We start from the raw sequence: 19885 nt of genomic DNA, 5'->3' as shown, positions 1-19885 counted from the left end.
CAATCTGTCTCCAGGCACAAAAGCCTGGATCTATTCTGGGTAAGATTAACATTGGCTGCAACCCAATAGTTTATATTTCAGACTGAAGTTACTGCTGTGGAATCATCAGGACATCACCAGCACTCCATGCATCAGCACTGGTCTTCCACACTTGAGGTGGAAGACAATTTTGTCTACCTGGGTTCCACCATAACTGACAATCTTTCCATTGATGCCATTGGTAAAGCTAGTTACAGCCATGGCTCACCTCTCCAAAAGGGTATGAAAGAATGTGATGCTAATGACCAATACCAAGATGAAGGTCTACCAGGCTTGTGTGTTGAGCACACTGCTTTATGGAGGTGAGTCGTGGGCTAGTTACAACCGTCAGGTATGATGCCTCAATGCCTTTCATATGTGCTGCGTCAGCAAGATTTGGGGCATCACAAGATTTTAGGACACAGAGCCTCAAACAAAAGATGTGCTCTTCCAAGTTCACATTCCCAGCATGCTTGCACTCCAGTCTCAGTGATGTCTACGCTGGATTGGCCATTCCAGATGCAGCTACTACCCTTCCAACTGTATGTAAGCAACACACCTGTCAGGCCATTGTAAAAGCAGACCCATGTCCAATGATGGCAAGTGTGCTCCTGCAAACAATGCAGAGCACACATGAATTTTCCTGCACAAATAAATTCCCTGCTATTAAGGGATTTTGGAACATCCATGGCAATTCACCTGTTCATTGAACCACAAATGGGGAACCTCCCTTGCTAGATTACAATTCCCATCCTGGGACATTGGCCACAGTAGATGGGGCTGAGGCTGATAGAAGTTGTGGAGTCCAACAGGGGCCATAGGTTTTCTTGCATCAAATCATTCCTCTGTCCATTGCCTGATTTACAGCTGATCTTCACAAGCACCAGAATCATGTAATACAGTTTCAGCAAACTATTCAGACTCTTATGAATGCTGCATGTTTGACTACTCCTTTTACAAAAAATAAAAGGCTGCACATCAAATTAGAAATTCATAGAGAAGGTTTTTGGCTATGTACATGGATATTTTTTTCATGGAAACAGAATCCAAATAAGTGGTTATTTTCATGGAAAAAGAATCCAAATAGGTTATTCAAACATGAAGATGATTTCTGCAATAGGAATGCTGAATAGCCGCTTAACAGAAATCACTTGTACCATGTTCATAGCTGTCGTTGCTTTTCCAGCTGGAATGCAACTGAATTTTGACAGCGGGACCATGGAAGAGGGCCGCTGTTTAAACTGCCTCCATTCCATGCACAATGCTGACTTATTTGTAAGATCAGCTTCTAGGGTGGAGAGGCTAATCGCTGTTGAATACAAAACATTGATGCAAGCTTGGCCTGGACCCTGGTTGGTCACGGCCTGTTTTTCCAAGAAAACTCATCCATAGGGGCCTTTACAATCAGAGCATACAATCCCACTACCACCATGCCTTGAGGGAGGTCTGTTCCAGTTTGTATGCCCTATAGATGTGCCCAGAGTTTCTTTTGAAAAGCAAGGCAACTCATTATTCTCTCACATGGCCCCTCCTTTGAAACAGTCTCAGCGTTTCTTTGAATTTATCCCACAGTGCATAATTACACATTCTGTGTTGCAGAGTACAAGAGATTTAGCTGAGTTGTGAGCTTGAGTATTCTGTTCTTGTAATGGCATTAAATCTTTATTTGATTTGATTTTTACTTATTTAATTTAAAATAACATGATGTCACGTTTAAAGGAAAATGCTCTCCAAAGCAACAACAAAAGCTCTTTTAATGACATTTATGGATGTTCATGTTCTAATGTTTCGTGGATTATTATCTGTAAGACCTTTTTTTTTAGAAATAAAAGAAAATCATTCTGATGTATGTGTATACTTATATACACATGGAGTTAACTTCTGAGTAGAAATGTAAAGGATTGTGCTGTTATTTTTTTTATAGTAGCATTTATTACCTACCTTTCTAAAACATTTTATGCAAGGAGGGTGGAGATAAACACAGAGGCAAGGAAGAAGACATAAACATATCTGTGCACAAACTGCCCACATCAAAACATTTCAATCCATGGCATGCACCACCCCCCATACCTCCCTCATCTTTCTCACCAGTCAACCCTCCCAACCAATTTTTAAAAATTCAGTGTTCACAGAAACTTACAGTGCAATCCTAACCACGCCTACTCAGAAGTATGTCTGATATAATTCTGTGTGGCTTACTCCCAGACAGTGACATAGCATGGGTTGCCAGCGCCAGCAACCTCCCCAAGTGGCAGATTTAGCACCCTGTGAGTGTAGAGCACGGCAGAGGGCGGGACGGAGGATTGGTCAGGAGTAGGTATCTTTCTTAATTCCTGCAGAGGGCGCCCTCACAACTGGCCATCATCCAAATGTGCTTCTCAGTCATCCCACACGAACACTGGGAGGTTTTCTGTGTGACGGGAGGGGCACGCTATTTATATTATTATTATTACTACTTTCTGTGTATGCCCTCAGCTTTTCAGAAGGCCTTTCTTTCTGCTCTGCCATTGAGGCATCTGAACTATTGCAAGCCTAAAACGGGATGAAGTTTTCTTTTGCAGTCTATATTTGGAGGTGGCTTGAGAATGCTAACCAGGAGGGGATGGTTACCATCAACTGTTCTTTAATTATAGCTTTGCTTGTTCACCTTCCCAAATCCTTCAGATCTTCCAAAAGGAAACAGGAGACATTTGAACTTGAGCTTTGCTGAAATCTTCAAAGGCCTATTTAAAATAGCTTTTCTTTCTTTCAAAGAGGGGAGGATGTCTTAAGCATCCAATACTTATTTCTATATAGAAAGGGTTTTACTAGTGGGAAATGAAAAGAAAAAAAGAAGAAAGGAAGAGGAAATGGATAGGTAGAATGGAAAGCATAAAATTGCATCCTTCTTAAAGCCAATTCAGTTCGTTATGGTCATATTTCTCTGGAACGACACATTACAGAGCTGCTTGTTTCTCAAGCCTAGCAGTCAAGAGAGTTCAGGTAGCTATGAGATCCTTAAATTTATCTCTGAAAATCAGTATAGCTTTGAGGCCCTGTGATTTCTCCACTTTCTGATATGATTGTGAAATGATCAGTTTGGCCTGAATATTGCAAGACCTGTCTATTTTGTCAACCACCATGACAGCTCTGACCTTAGCCTCATGTGGCATCAGGGTAAGGCTGGGGCTGTGGGTTGCCATACATTAATCCAGACACAGGGAGAAAGATCCCCAAGCTCAGTTGCTGAAGCCGGGGTTTTCAAACAAAATCAGTGCCTGGAATGCAGCCTACAGTACAGTATGCAGAAGAGAAGTTACAGCTGCTGAAATTCTACGCCACTAAGGTGCAGAATCCCCTGTCCCCTTGTACATGCACACTTACATATGAGCACATTTAAAGCACATGACTTCCCCCAAAGAATCCGGGCAACTGTAGTTTTACCCATCACAAAGCTACCATTCCTAGCCCTTAACAACTACAATTCCCAGGATTCTTTGAGTGAAGTCATGTGCTTTGAATGTACGTATGGTGTATATGCAGCCTTCATCCTGGACCCTGACAGATAGGAAACTTCTCCTTTCACCTTAAAGTTGAGTCCTATCCACATACCTTCAGGGAGCAGGACTGAATCCCTACTGATGAGCGAAGAAGTCAATTCTGCTCGATGCTGCTTTGTCAGCATGTTCTCTGCAGGGAATGTGCTGCAGAGTGGACCCCCTGCCACGTGAGTCAACTTTGAGAGGTGAGTGGGACTGCCTATCAGTCATCATGTTGTCAGATGTTTGACGTGTAGGCAGCCCTGCTCACCTGTCAAAGTTGGCCTGAGGATGGGAGGAGATAAAGATCTGGCCCACTGAGATAAAGTGGTTCTCTATCCTTGCATCAGATCAGATGATCCAGATCTCCAACCAAGTGCTGTGTTCCCTACAAACCTTTCCCCTCTGCTCTGGCTTAACACAACATGTGATCCAGGCTAGAGAGAGAGAAAAACAAAAGGACCAGCTTAGCATTGCTGATAATCAAAAGAAGTTTAAAAAATATTATTTATATATGCTTCATACATCAAATGAAACAAGCTCTTGCCTGGGAAAAGGCATACCACAATAATTGTGTATCTAAGGTACCAAAACTCTTTTGACCCCCTTGCTGGTAGGAACCTAAATAAAATTACACACAAGACTCTGAAATTAGTTTGGGTTTATAAAGAAAAGAAAAATCCTGTAGCAGCCACTGGCCAGTATTGCATTTGATCTCATCCCACATTCTATCTCACACTGAATATGTTAACAAGTGGCACAACACAACCATTTCAGAAAGCCTCCAATGTACTTTTAAATGTTGTGTGAGATGATATTTGAACTTTGCTATTCTCTTTCAACGAAGTGATTTAACATAGTTCCACGTCAAAGCAGAGAAGCTGTTATAGCATTTAGCAACCTGTTTTGAATATTCTCCTGATGCCTGATTTTAAATAATGTATATCACACTTCAGCAAGCTTTATAGATGCACAGGAAGTTATTTTAAAATATCCTCAAGTTTTGAACAAACAAAACTAAAAAAAGAGAACAATAATCTTAGCAGCATGCATCTTTCCCGAAATGCACTCTGCTTAGCATTTCACATTAATAAAGAGTAATGACTAATATCTGGTAGTTACTGTTGATTAAAATGAAAGGCAAATTAATTTAAAGAAGATTTTACAAAATAAATCATTCTTAAATTGCAGTTCTTAATATTTGTTCTAAATTGGAGCAGGGGAATATTATGTTTGCACAATGATAAGTACCTGAAAGCCAGGGCTGCAACCTTTTCCCTATACCCACATATATGAGAGTAAACTCCATTGAATTCAATGGGACTTACTTCTGAGTATGCACATACAGAATTGCACTGCATGATATTTTTTAATAAACTCAGAAGGTATCCCAAATTAACTGGGCAATACTTCTTTTTTCAAAGCGAATTTTTAAAAAATATAAAACTGCACGTTTATGCCTCCTCCAAGGTGGTACTTCCCATGACACATACATACACTGTCTAAAAACACTGGGCTGGATTCAGATGTAAAGATGTAACATTAGTTGACCCGAAGTCTCACTGAAATCAATGGGACAGGTCTGTCATCCCATAAATTCAGTGGGAACTAGGTTCAAGTGATGGGAGGGAGGGAGGGAGGGAGGGAGGGAGGGTTTCTTCAACTATTGTTTTGTCATAAGCCAATGTATACAAATGTAATTGATTAAAACTAATTTGATTTCCATCAGAGTAAGTTTTCTCTGAACAGATGACAACCCTACGGAGGAATGGAGATGACTGTGTTTAAATATTCTTAATTTAACAAAATGGTGATACTTAATGAAAAAGCAACTGAGAAAGAAGAATCAAAGACAAACAATGAGAATTGTTGCATCCATCTAATTTACACGTGGACATGCTGTGATTTATTATATCATATGCCCTTAACAATGGATTATAAGTCTAAAACACCTATTAGCAAGTATGTTTGGTGAGACAACTGGTAAAATATATACATACAGCGTAACATTACTTTCTGAGTCCACACTGATCACGCAGTCATATTTGTTAGTTATTTAGTAGCACTATGAACACTGACTTGTCTTCTTGGTTCTCCATCCTTTGCCCTCCCCACAGAGCATCCCTTAGTGTCCTCTGCGTCTCCTCTGGTTCTTGCTCGGAGGCTTTAGCAGGCTCTCTCTGTACTTAGCATTTGTATGGAATAGTCGGACCATATCATGGTCTTTGTTATCCAACACCCGTGGCAAAAAGAGAGAAGATTTCTGGGTCCGACGGGTTTTGAAGCTTCTTCTGGGTCGTCCTTTCCCATTGATGGAGACATACCAGAGTCTCTCAGCGCTAGCTTTGCGCCTACCGCTGGCTCCATTGGGCACAGTCCGGTATATGCGGGATGCATACGTATTATAGCCTAGCTCGTGAATCCTTTCCACAAACTCACACTCAGCATTGTAGGTTTCCTGTAATGTAATGAGGAGAACCATCAGTTCCAGAAATCCAAAAGAAGAACTAATGGCTATTTCAGATCAAATGTAGCTGTCTTCATGCAAGCTAACAGTGGCACATAAAAGAGGATACAAGTCGGGACCTCCAGGGATCAAAAACTCTGTATGCATGCAGAATCAATTTGAAAACTATTCACACAATTTAAGCAAAACTAAGGGCTCTGGCATGTGACCCCAAAAAGTTGCCCATGAAGTAATGTGGACCTGAGGCTGAAAATTAGCTTCTCTGCTTCTGCTCTGGAGAATATTAGACATGCTTAAATTCCAACAGAATCAGCACTTGTAGAGATGTCCAGTTCAATAGTCCATGGACTAACTGTCTGTAGGGTATGCCCATTTCCCATAGTTTCCTTCATCTGTTTTGTAGCTCTCCACATATTTTACTTCTGATGCTCAGAGCTCTGATTCCCCTGGAACTGGGAGCACTGGCTACTCTCCTAGCATGATGTGATTGAAAAGGCTACAAGAAGGGAATTATCAGTTAGCCCAGCAGAGGGAGTCAATAGGTCCATTCTTCAATTGTACTACATCAGGGACCCCCAGGTAGACCCCAGCTGTGAATCCAAGGCTGCAAATCTCACAAGGATAATGCATAAGAAAAACACTAATAAAGAGAAGTTTAATGAAGCAATTGCAATTATTTTATATAATGGTTTTCTACATGCAAACAAGTTGCCTTGCTGTTGTTGTTATGTTTATTATCTGCTCTTCAAGCTAAGGTCCCAGGATGGGTTACAACATTAAAACACAACATAGCAAGGAAGGCAACAGTGTCAGAAGACTAAATGAAGCCTGAGTGGCTGCATTCAGACTTAATGCTAAACCATACTTTGCCATTATGGCAACAAGGCTGGGTAAGGCCTGGGCTCACACACTGCTCCATGCCTTCTCCCCTGTTGGCATGGACATGGGAAGATCAGACATTTTTGCTTCTATTTTCAGCTAACCACAGTTATAGTTATTAGGGAAAGCTGCCTAACAGAATAGAGGTCTATGGAGATATGGCAGAGTTGTGGACAACTCTTCATATATAAAAGAACTGTAAATCCTCCCCTAAATATGGCATATTTATATATCTCTTTATGAAAAGTGGGTTGTGTTTGGCTTGGTGGGTCACAATTTTTGTGGCCCTCCAAGTTGAAGGATAAGTGCTGAAAAATACCTATTGCTAATAGAAAGTTGCAGGTGGAAACTGCAGATGAAAAATTAACAAAAATAGGTAGAATTTTAATTGCGACTGTTGACCTAAATAATTCTTTAGTCAATGTATCATGAATCAATGACTTGTATAAATTTATAATCACTGAATTGCATTGATTTATATTGTGTGTATGCATTTGGAGATATTTAAAGATGCCTAAGTTACCAAAACCAAAAGAACAAAAGCCTGCCATTCTCTCAGCCAACTAATTAAAATTTGTCCTCACAGATGGAGTTTGGCCTCCAGCAATTAATCAGTTGCTGCTCTAGCTAGTTCACCCACTGATTCTAACATCTCATCTAGAGCATTGGTTCCAGAACATTTCTTCCCATGGACCATTTGAAAATTCCTGAGGGGCCACTCAATGATTTGTTGGTCTTTTGTAGCAATTTTAATGCGCTGTGCTAGATGCTGTATGTTGTTGTTTTTTTAATTGTATTTTTACAGACACTGAAACAAAACTGATGGACCACTAGGGGTCCAAAGGGTAGTTTAGGAGCCGCTTGATCTAGAGCACAATAATCCCTAATGCTTGGGAAAATACTTGGGAAACTCATATGCTCCATTCTGAGGGGGGGAGTTGGCTAACCGTGGAATCCAGTAATTAATTAACTAATGCGGCCAACTCACATCCACGCCATACTTTTAAAGCACTCTTTAAAAGTGGTTTGGTACTTTAACTGTCATGGCTGTCCCCAAAGAATCCTGGAATGATGGCTTGTTAAGGGTGCTGACAGTGGCAGTCTCTCAGCCACATGTTGCACGTGGGTTATTGAGAGGGAAGATGGAGTCGTTTCCTCATCTTAACACTACAGGTTAATGCTTTTCTCTTGCTTTTCTCCCAGTTCTTTCTCTCACACACCCCAACATTGCACTGGGTTCCATTAAATAATATGCACAGTAAATGTGTGTTAAAACCCTTCTTCAGCCTTCCTTATCTGGCAGTGCAGTATCTCTCAAATCCTCATTGTAAAGTATCCTATCATATACATACCAGGAAGTCGGATTAAAGTACAGAAGGGTAATTGGAAAGTGTTGGAGGAAAACTTCATTTCATTTGCACATTCTTTCCGTCTGTTAGCAGCTTTGGTGCTGCACCTCTCTGCTGTGTTAGATCCCAACTTAAATTACTTTACGCACACTGGGAGCCCATTCATAGCATTGTGCAAATGGGACTCCCATTGACATCCCCAGGAGATTTTTCTTTTGAGAAACCTTCCTGATCACAATGTGAATTGCAGACTTCCTTACCTCTTTACACTTATTCACCTGAGTGAGTTACTTACAGTCTCTAAAAGGATATCTTGACATGTAAATTTATGTAGTTATAAATCCCTTGAGCTCTCTCTCTTTCTCTCTTTTTCTCTCTCTCCCTCTCTCCCTCTCTCCCTCCTTCCTTGGCTGATCAGCAGCACACATGAAAGGAAAATGAGCATGCCTGGTGCTTACCATAATAGTTTATCTAGAGGCCTCCAAGCATTGGCTACTTAATCCCCCCATTAAAACCAAAGGACATATTTCTGTTCTCTATAAACGTTTGTACATAGACACCAGTATTTGCGTCCTTTGGACTACAATGGTATTAAATCCCCATTGAAAATGACTGGCACTCCAGTGTAGGATGCTTCAGTTTCCTTGCCATAGTTAAGAGGCTTCTGTTGTAAATAGCACTCACGGAAGCATAAAGTCTGCCTCTTTTGTTCATGGCCAGGTATCTGCCGGAGAAACAGCCTTTGATGGCAACAATCCCAACGTCCACTGCAGTAATCTCAAGGATGCCTAAAACAGAAAAGGAAGGCTTTGGCTTAATGATATACAATGATGTGCAATGAATTATTATTATTATTATTATTATTATTATTATTATTATTATTATTATTATTAACAAATTTTATAGCACTTTTACATCATGAACCTCCCACTTTTACATCATGAACCACTTGTTGTCACTGGGACTACATACTTGTCTCAGATCCGTGCTGCCAGGCACTCATACCCAGAAGCTCTGGAGGTCACCAGATTGCAAATATGAAACCCAACACTGTGAGGGACGAGGCACCCCAGAGATCTTTGCATCTCCCACTTAATTGTGTTCATAATTGACACATTGCTCTGCAAACTGATTTGTTTCATTTCATTTATTTATTTCATTTGTATCCCATCTTTCCTTCAAGGAGCTCAAGGCGGCATACACAGCCCCCCCCCACATATTATCCTCACAAGTAAAAATAAAAAAATTCCTTCCAGTAGCACCTTAAAGACCAACTAAGTTAGTTCTTGGTATGAGCTTTCGTGTAACTTAGTTGGTCTTTAAGGTGCTACTGGAAGGAATTTTTTTATTTTGACTATGGCAGACCAACGCGGCTACCTATCTGTAACTGGAACTTGTGAAGTAAGTTAGGCTGAGAGCAGATGGCTGGCCCATGGCCACCCAGAGAGCTTCACAGGTGAGAGAGGATTTGAACCCTGGTCTGCCAGGTCCCAGTCCAACTCTCTAACCACTACATCACACTGCCTGTCATCTGTTCATCCTCCCAATAAGTTGATGAAGTTGATTATTACAATTCCCACAGAAGTGAAAAAATGATGCAGAGAGGCACTTGTCCAAGGCTATGGACTGAATCTAGAACTGAGCAAGAATTGCGAAGCTGGGTCTCCCAGGGAATGGGCTGTGTCTTCAGCTGTTAATACTGTATTAAATTGCCCAAATGCTACTTCCATCTGGGAAACATCCCGTTTAAGGACACCATCTCACAAGATACCTGCATACACCACTTAGTTCATAAGCAAACCCTTTTGTATTGAAAAGAAAAGGGGAAGGGGAAGAAAAATAAAAGCATGGGAATTGTTTGAAGCAAACTCTTGCTAGTAAATCCCCAGCTGTTTGATTGAGACTGAACTGCCTCAGAAAAAGAAAGATCTGACATTGAACTAGAGGGCCACCTAATCCTATATGTCTATAAAAAGTTTAAATCCCCTTTAATGCCTTTCTTAGGGGACACAAGGGTGCTTGACTTACTGAAGCAAACCACAAAGCTGCCCATTTCGGGACAATGCTTCGGCTGAGATCTCCAGAGGGCAAAATGGAGTTCAGACGAGAGGCTGAAGCATCTTAGAAGCCACGTATGGAACCATGAATGGAGTCTGTCATTTAGAAAGTCAGCGCAGCCCTTGCAGGGAAGGACAATGTGGCAGTCTAAGCCACATTCAAAGAGTGGAACTATTTCAGACCATCAAAGGAAAGAGTCTCATCGCCCAGACAAGTGAAACAACAAGAAAGCCAAAGGTATGCATGTATCCCGGACTGCTTCACACATTAAAGAGCAACCAACTCGTGTTTCCCACTATGTTAACATGCAAAAGAGAGTGTGCAAGCAAGCCTGGCTCTCTGAGCAGAGTAGCCATGTGACACGTATTTGCCTGCTTGCTTCCGTGTGTGTTTTAAATGCATTCTGCGTTTAAAGCCCAAGACTCACAAAGCATTGTACAATAAACAGTAGAAAACACAACATGTAAAAACAAATAACTAGACATATGCTTTCAAACACTTGTCCATCACATTCATGCAAGTCACATGATGGTTTTAGACATTCCACGGAGTGGAGTGGGAAACAGATTTTATATGTACGCTGAAAAAATGTTATATGTACGGAGACCCAACAGATAGGAAAGCACTTGGGAGATGCTGTCAGAATAATCAACATCATTCACACACAGATTTATTATTTTCATTTCAGATCATGACACCAGTAGTTTAAAAGCTTGTTGCTTTCAATACTGAATTTGTTATCTCATGTACTAAGAAATTGTTCCTGCTTAAATTCAGTTAAGGTCTTTTAACAGTTTTTGAAAAATACTGCCTTCTCCTTCACAGGAAGGATGGTGGAGCTATTTTGTACTCTCTTTTGCATTGAAACTGTCTTATGGCCAGTTCACCTGCATGTATGTACATCACTCAGAGCATCATCCTATACTGGCAGAGAAGCCTCAAGACTTGGTGTAAGTCCTCTGCACTGGCAGATCATAGAAAAACATCATTGATGTAACTTCAGGGATGGACTGGCAAAGCAGAGATATGCTGGCAAATCCCCACCACTGACAAAACTCTGCTAGTGGAAAGACTCGAGAGTGGTATCAATGGGGGCATGTCAGGGCAGGAATAGCCTCAGTCCACACCTTCTCCCAGTCCACCTGCAATGTCATTACATAGAACAGGATTCTGGCTATAGCCCCAATCCTATACAGTGGTACCTTGGTTTATGAACTTAATCTGTTCCGGAAGTCAGTTCTTAAACCAAAGCCATTCTTAAACCAAGATGCGCTTTCCCTAATGACAAACTGGAACGTGTCCAGAGGAGGGCAACCAAAATGGTCAAAGGCCTGGAAATGATGCCTTATGAGGAACGGCTAAGGGAGCTGGGCATGTTTAGCCTGGAGAAGAGGAGGTTAAGGGGTGATATGATAGCCATGTTCAAATATATAAAAGGATGTCACATAGAGGAGGGAGAAAGGTTGTTTTCTGCTGCTCCAGAGAAGCGGACACGGAGCAATGGATCCAAACTACAAGAAAGAAGATTCCACCTAAACATTAGGAAGAACTTCCTGACAGTAAGAGCTGTTCGACAGTGGAATTTGCTGCCAAGGAGTGTGGTGGAGTCTCCTTCTTTGGAGGTCTTTAAGCAGAGGCTTGACAACCATATGTCAGGAGTGCTCTGATGGTGTTTCCTGCTTAGCAGGGGGTTGGACTCGATGGCCCTTGTGGTCTATTCCAACTCTATGATTCTATGATTCTTAATGAGGCCTCCCGCCACTGGTGCCCTTCCACTATTTAGCTTCCATTCGTAGACCGAGGTAAAGTTTGCTAACCGGAACACTACTTCTGGTTTTGCAGGGTTTGTATACCAAATAGTTCGTAAACGGGGCTGTTCTTAAACTGAGGTACCACTGTACTAATAATGTGAAGAGGGACCATGCCTAGACAGGATAGGGAGAATGGACCACTCTCCATGCTGCCAATATCATGCAGCTTCCCCATGCTCCATCCTGACATGTCCATGTTACAAGTGGATTTCTGAACCAGGGTAGCCCTCTTTCTGTGTAGCCTTTTATGCAGCCTTTCAGCTTCTAGGTGGGCTTTCATCCTGTATGGATATTTTTAATGCCCCCCCCCCCGGTCTTTATGAATGTATGGGTTTCTTGTTTTTGTTTTGTTAGCTTTTTGTCAAGTTGCTTTGAGCTGCCTGTGGCAAGAAAATTAAACTAACAAATTTAAACAATAATATGAATATGAATAGGAGTCCAGACTCAACGTGTGGATATCATGGGATGACTGCAGAAATGAGAAACCTGCCTATGGGCTTGATTTGGCCTGCCAGTCTGTTCTGGCCAGGCCAGTCACCTGCCCTGTAATAAAGTCACGGCTGGACCAAACAGGGATTTACAGCTGATCATTGTACAGTTGCAAGGCACTTTCAAGCCATGCTTTCTGTTGAAGCCCATTCAAGAGATTGTTGGGGCTTCAAAGCACAGCATGGATACCAACAATAAGCTGGTGGTCGGTGCTTGAATAGAGCCCTGCAAAACTAAAGCCCTGACAATCAGCTGGAATCAGCGGCACTATGGTTTTCCCTTTCAGGGACCCTTTAAAAATGTTCCATTTTTAGGAGTATTTCTTCCTCTACAGAGACTTCAAAGGGGCTCCCAGTAACTGATGACCAGCTGATCAATGGTTACAGGGATCCTCTTTGAAGGTGCACTTCCAGACCAAACAGGTGATTGGCACTAAAGACGCACCTGCTGTTACCAGGTGACCAACAAAGTTGCTCATTGGGGTGTGTTATATGGTTCTTGCCCACCAGCTCCCTCCAGCTCCCCACCTCTGAATTACTATAATGAGCTCTAAGCCTTTAAGGTTAGTTCAGAAGCTGCAGGTAGCACAAAATGCCACAGTTAGGCTGTTGTGTGGGGCTGTCTACTGTGAGCATATTACACCAGTTCTAAAAGAATTCCAATGGCTACCTATATATGCTGCTGTGCTAAGTTCAAGATATATATATATAGAGAGAGAGAGAGAGAGCTCAGGACACAGATGCCTAATGGAGAGACAGGGCCTTCATGGTACTGGCACCCCATTTACAGAATTCCCTCCTTTCTCAGTTATGGCTAGAGGAAACTCTTTAGTTCCAGATAAAGACCTATTTATTTATCCAGGCTTTTCTGTGAGGACTCCTGAATCATTTGACATTATATTGATAAATAAATAGATGATTAGATAGATGATAGATAGATAGATAGATAGATAGATAGATAGATAGATAGATGATAGATAGATAATAGATAGATTAGATAGATAGATAGATAGATAGATAGATAGATAGATAGATAGATAGATGATAGATAGATAGATAGATAGATGATAGATAGATAGATAGATAGATAGATAGATAGATAGATGACAGATAGAGATAGATAGATAGATAGATAGATAGATAGATAGATAGATAGATAGATAGATAGATAGATATAGATGATGATAGATAGATAGATAGATAGATAGATAGATAGATAGATAGATATAGATGATGATAGATAGATAGATAGATGATAGATAGATAGATAGATAGATAGATAGATAGATAATAGATAGATAGATAGATAGATAGATAGATAGATAGATAGATGACAGATAGATATAGATAGATAGATGATAGATAGATAGATGATAGATAGATAATAGATAGATAGATAGATAGATAGATAGATAGATAGATAGATAGATAGATAGATATAGATGATGATAGATAGACAGACAGACAGATAGATAGATAGATAGATAGATAGATAGATAGATAGATAGATAGATGAACCAATTTTCTTCCTGCCCGGTTTGTTTTAATATACATCGTGCATTTGATTTGAATGTAACCTGCTTTGGGATTTCTATGGCAATGAAGAAGTAAGCCATATTTTAAATACTGCTCCTTCTGTGCATATATCCTTTTCACCCAAGTCACATGTGATGGTGGGTAATGTACTGACAACATGTGGGCATAAACTGGCTGCCAGCATGGCAGGACCATAGAATTGCTTGGCACTGGGATGTGACTAGATGCTAGGAGAGGGTATATTTAGTAGCTATCATCCTTACTCACGTTTGTGAGTTCAGCAGAGTGCTAGCCCTTTGCAGCTTAAAAGGGAAGCTAGATAGGCTAGTTTTAGCCTTTTAGTTTAAGAAATCCAGGATGATTTAAGGCAAACTGGATTCTCCTTGTATTTCCCTCTTTTCTCCCCCTTAAAGCAATAATCAAACAAGCAATATTTTAACAGGTAGAAATAACATTTACTCACTCAGAATATTTGTTGAAGAGTAACAGATAACCACAGCTTTGTTCAGGCAGACTTAAAATGGTAATGCAGTTACAAAGACATACTTAAGTCCAGCTTAAGATGCAGTCCAAGCATTGGAGCTCAGACCCAGCAGATGTTCTCACGTTGCTGGCAGAGCAGAAAGAGATGGAAAGAGAGAAAGAGGGTGTGCCCAGGCAGGTAGGAGAATATATAGCTATGCCCTCCTTCTGGCAGGGCACAGTGGGAGTGTCTCTCACAGGGTTCATTCTAGCAAGTTTACAGGAAAACTCGGTGAGCTTCAGCTCCTATCCTGTGCCTATCTAGCAAAATTGTTGGCTCGACTGCATTTAAAATATCCCACAATTGGCACATTCACCATTGTGCTATGGCATCACTTGATGGTTTTAAGTTACATGTGCGAACTGCCACCACTGAAAAGTATTGTGCTATTAAATCTCTGTCTGAAGTGTTTGATCAAGCTGTCACTTGAACGAGTGCCACTGAGTGGATGTATGTGTAAATTTACTCATAAGTAGATTTTCACTTCTTCTCTGTGCAGGTGAACAGCAAGCATTCAAGAAATGATATTCCTTTCCTTTGAGATCAAAGGAAAAAAGATTGGGTAGGCATGTGTCAAAATGGGAAGCTGCTTTAAACCAAATTAAACCATTGGCCCGTCTAGTTCAGTGCTGCCTGCATTGGTCGAAAGCAGCGTTCCAGGGTTTCAGGTGGGAGCCTCTCCCAGCCCTACCTGAAGATGCCTGAGATTAAACCTCTTGAAGCAATTCTATGACGGTGTGGTACAATGGAGGGGTTATGCTGTGCACAGTTGACCAAGATTTGAACATCTCAATGAGTTTAATTCTTATCTGCTTAATCTGTTTCATTTAATCTGCTTCATTTATATCTGCCCAGAAGACATTAATTGAAATATATTTCCTCTTTCCACAGAGTCTTGAGGAACCTTTGTGAAAGTTTTATACAATGAATATAAGCTGGTCATAGCAGAGGATAGGAGATATGATAGCCACCTTCAAATATCTCAAGGGCTGTCACATGGAAGAGGGAAGAAACTTGTTTTCTCCTGTTTTGGAGGGTGGGACCCGAACCAACCGCTTCAAGTTAGGAGATTCCGGCTAAAGATCAGGCAGAACTTTCTGATGGGAAGAGCAGCTCAACAGTGGAACAGACTCTCTCGGAAAGTGGTGGACTCTCCTTCCTTGGAGGTTTTTAAGCACAGGTTGGGTGGCCATCTGTCAAGGATGCTTTAGTTGAGATTCCTGCCTTGCAGGGGGTTGAAGGAGTTGACCATTGGGCTCTTTTCCAATTCTAAATTTCTATGATTCCATGATCCAGGTATGTGATGCACATAGTCAGGTGTGGCAAAACCAAGCCAGAGCTAAGCACTTTTAAGTCCCTTTGATGTGCAGGAGTTGCTAGAGTGTTTTGCTTTGGCCTGAACTGCTTCCACTGAAAATTACTGTGCTGCCTGAAAGCACTGCTTGAGATGACAGTTATTATGCCACCCCTGCACCCTTGCCACCGAGTGATGGGTGTCCATGTCTGAGTGCGCCCTGACTTCTGACTGCAATGTTCCTCCTTTTGCACAGGATAGTCTTTAACACAGGCAGCCTGCCTTTGATAAGCAAATGTGCCCATCCTACCATGTCCGCAGTCCATTCAGAAAATGTGCCCTAACTCTCCAAAGACAAATCAAACAAGGTGAATAGGAGGGGAAGGGAAACCAAACAAACAGGCTGAGATGAACAGGCGGAAGTGTGAAAGTCATCTTGACACATTATTTACAAACCAGCCGCCTCCCTCTCCAGGATTAGTGCTGCAATCTGACCTGGTGTCATAAAAGGGAAGAGGGATTTGAAAGCTGGTCCTGGGAACTCACACCTTAGGAGACGGATAAACTAAGGGGCAGTCCCCAGTGGATCCTCAACTTTTGTCAATCCCAGAGAGCTTCTTTGCTTCTTCTAGCACTGATTCTCCTCCCCACAGGGATGTATATTTGGAGAGATGAGGAGGAGTGAGGGGGGGGGGGAGAAACAAGTTAAGTCCAGGAAAGTTTTCCAGGAAGAGGAGGAACAAAAGGGAGAGGAGAGGAAAGTCCTTTGGGCTCCCACCCGCTCCTCTCCTTTTGGGGAGAGACAAACCTGAAAAGACCTTTACTGGGGATTCTTGGCAGCCCCTTCCTTTGTGCCCTTTGCTTTCTGTCTGGAGCGGCAGAGGAACAGCCTAGTTGGGTGTGTGTGTGTGTAATTTTAGAAGCTGCTTTCAAAAAAATATATTCCCCACTCGCATCATCCAGAGGCAAAAAAAATAAATGATCTCAGCCTCACTAGTCCTAGTTATGATGGAACTAGCCTTTCTCCATCCATGCCATCCATTAAAGTCCTTTCAAAAGCCATGGCTTCCACCCAAAGAATCCTGGGAACTGTAGGCTGCTAAGGGTGCAAGAGTTGTTAGGAGACCCGTCGCAGAGCTAAAGTTCCCAGCACCCTTCCTACAGTTCCGAGGAGTCTTTGAGGGAAGCCATAATGGTTAAAGTGTCATAAGAGTGTTTTAAATGGATAGTGTGGATGTGACCACACACACACAAAGTGGTTTGTTTCCCATTGTGTCTTATGTTTGGCTGTAGGGAGTATTTGATATGTAAAGTGCAAGGCAGAAAATACAGGAAAAAATGAAAAATTAAATATGTGGAAGCAAAACAGCCACAATTCTTAGACTAAGACGTGCCACAGAAGCAGATTTAATTTCCAGAGCGGTAGTGTTGGTAATATATCTCTCTCTCTCCTTTCTTTCTTTCTTTCTTTCTTTGTAGCAAAACCAACAAATGTGTCTCATGGCACCTTAAAGACTAATAAAGTGGTACCTCTGGTTAAGAACTTAATTCATTCTGGAGGACCATTCTTAACATGAAACTGTTCTTAACCTGATACCTCACTTTACCACTTTAGCTAATGGGGCCTCCCGCTGCCACCACGCGATTTCTGTTCTCATCCTGAAGCAAAGTTCTTAACCTGAGGTACTACTTCTGGGTTAGCAGAGTCTGTAACCTGAAGCATCTGTAACCTGAAGCATCTGTAACCCGAGGTACCACTGTACATTTATTAATCCACTGCATCAGTGGTAGCCACTGGAAGATGACTGACAAGCACAAGAACATAACTTAAGAAGAGCCCTTCCAGATCAAGTCAGTTGCCTGTCCAGCCCAGCATCCTGTTCTCATTGGCAAACCAATGGTATCTGGGACCTTCCATGGCTTCCAGCAGCTGAACTTCAGAAACATACTGCCTACACCCATGGAGGCAGAATATAACCACTGAGGCTGGTAGCCACTGACAGCCTTTATCTTCTATGAAATTGATCTTTAACCTACTTGCTGTGTTCCTTTGAGGGGTATATTTATAATGTCTTCTGGACTGGTTGCTTGAGGGTGGGTGGGTAGAATAACCTTTCTAAAATTTATCCCTAAAAAGACAAGCACTGCCAACCATCTATCATGCACATCTTTTCAGCCACTGCCTTATCTGGAAGCTGGTGGTGATTATCCAACGGCCAACAGAAAATACTTTGCACATGGTCTTGTTGTCGTATCCTTATGGTTCTCACTTGCCCTGGCCAGACCCTTTATCCCAAGCATCTCTCTGTACAGGTTGCCAATCATTGCTTAAAATTTCCAAGGCTGAACTGGCAAAGCCAGAGAATGCCTGCTTTCCCCCCCATTGTGTACAATAGGGACTGTTACTCCTCTACGTTTCGCTCAAGCTGAATTGGCAAAAGTCAACACATGCTACGGTATGTTTCCGGAGCTAGGTGCGAATGTTTATTTTTATTTTTTTCAGCGTGCCTCCCCCACCCAAAAAACACAATGTGCTTGAAGACCCATCAGGGTCTTGAACTCAAATTTTAGTCCCTGGCTCAAATAAAGCGAAGGTATTATTACAACATATCAAGATTGCACAAAGGACGAGACGGGCACGGGGATTTCGGCAAATGTGGAGTTGGAAGGGACCCTAAAAGTCATCTAATCCAACCACTTGCAGCGCAGGAATCGCCGCAAAAGAATCCCTAACCGATGGCCATCCAATCTCTGCTTTAAAACCTCCCGCTTTGATCTGATTTTTAAATTTATTTTTTTAAAAAATCTCACCTTGGGTGAGAAATTTCCCGTGGGTAACCTCGCAGCGCACACGCCTGATCCCTTTTGCATGCCTCTAAGCGGCAGCCTTTAATTCTCGACGGCTCATGGGGTTCATCGGGTGGGTTTCTCCAGGTGTCCCGTCACCCGGACCCAAAAAGCGGTGGCCGAAGAGCAGCCGTCGAATCGCCGAGAGGCGGCGGCGAGGCCCGGTCGTCGGGGCTGAACGCTCCTCGACTTGGGAGCCAGATTGGGGGGGGGGGGGCTGGCTTCCACGTCGGGGCTCGGGGAGCTCGGCTAGCGGGTGTGGGTCGGGCAGGGGGCCAAGCGGTACTCACTGAATACGCTGTTCTTCTCCAAGGTGCCGTTGATCCTGCCGTTGGCGTGGATCTGGAGGTGGTACTTGGTGGCGCAGTAGAGCTTCCTGCGCCGCGGCGCTCCGCCGAGATGCTCGTAGACGCCGCCGCGCCCGCCCGCGTCTCTACGCCAGCGCGGGTCGCACGACGGCCCTCCCCGGGCGCACGGGGGCCCCACGGGGGCCCCGCCGACCGCCGCCGGCCCGGGGGAGCCCCGCGCCGCCTGCAAGGCGCTCAGCAGGACGAGCCAGGCGGTCACCATTGTGGCATGGCGGGGGCCGCAGCGGCGCTCAGCTCCGGGCACAGCACAGCCCCGACGGGCCCATCAGGGAAGAGCGCCGGGCTGCAGCGGCCGAGGCAGCTCTCCTAGGTGGCCACCGGCGCGCCGGGTCCAATCGGGACGCGTGGACGAGGCGGCCACTAGATTGTGGTTCTCGTCGGGCGGGCGGGGGGAGGGGGGCTCCTTGGCTCCCTCGCTCGCTTGTTTGCTTGCTTGTTTGTTTTTTTCAATCCAGGTCGGTTTCCTCGTCTTCTTCCCTCCCTCTTCCTCCTCTCCCCCTTCTTAATTGGTTTTAGATCTCTTTAAGTAAATAGACGTCGTCGAGGAAAGCAAACTGGAGAGGCCCAGCTGTTTGGATTAAGTGGCGGTGCTGCGATCAGGGCAGTCTTCAGGGCTCCAGAATGACAGAGAGAGAGAGAGAGAGAGAGAGAGGGAGAGAGGCGGGGGAGGAAAAGGAGGGGAGGGGAGAGGAGGTAGGAAGGGAAACGGGGGTCCCGAAATGCCAGGAG

The 19885-nt window shown here is 43.1% G+C and overlaps 1 protein-coding gene across 1 annotated transcript; it reads right to left on the bottom strand.

The window, feature by feature from the left end:
* Window positions 1–4089: 4089 nt before the first annotated feature.
* FGF3 (fibroblast growth factor 3) lies at window positions 4090–19366 on the bottom strand. Its single transcript, XM_083465778.1, has 3 exons — window positions 19079–19366; window positions 8916–9019; window positions 4090–5994 (listed from the first exon to the last, which is right to left on the bottom strand). Exons 1-3 carry the CDS (start codon window positions 19356–19358, stop codon window positions 5662–5664), a joined length of 717 nt encoding a protein of 238 aa, XP_083321904.1. The 5' UTR covers window positions 19359–19366; the 3' UTR covers window positions 4090–5661.
* Window positions 19367–19885: the final 519 nt, after the last annotated feature.

The sequence above is a fragment of the Podarcis liolepis genome (assembly GCF_965112155.1).
Source record: "Podarcis liolepis genome assembly, chromosome: 1".
NCBI classification, from domain to species: domain Eukaryota; kingdom Metazoa; phylum Chordata; class Lepidosauria; order Squamata; family Lacertidae; genus Podarcis; species Podarcis liolepis.
The sequence above is the reverse complement of the archived record's forward strand: the minus strand, read 5'-3'. Positions and strand labels throughout refer to the sequence as shown.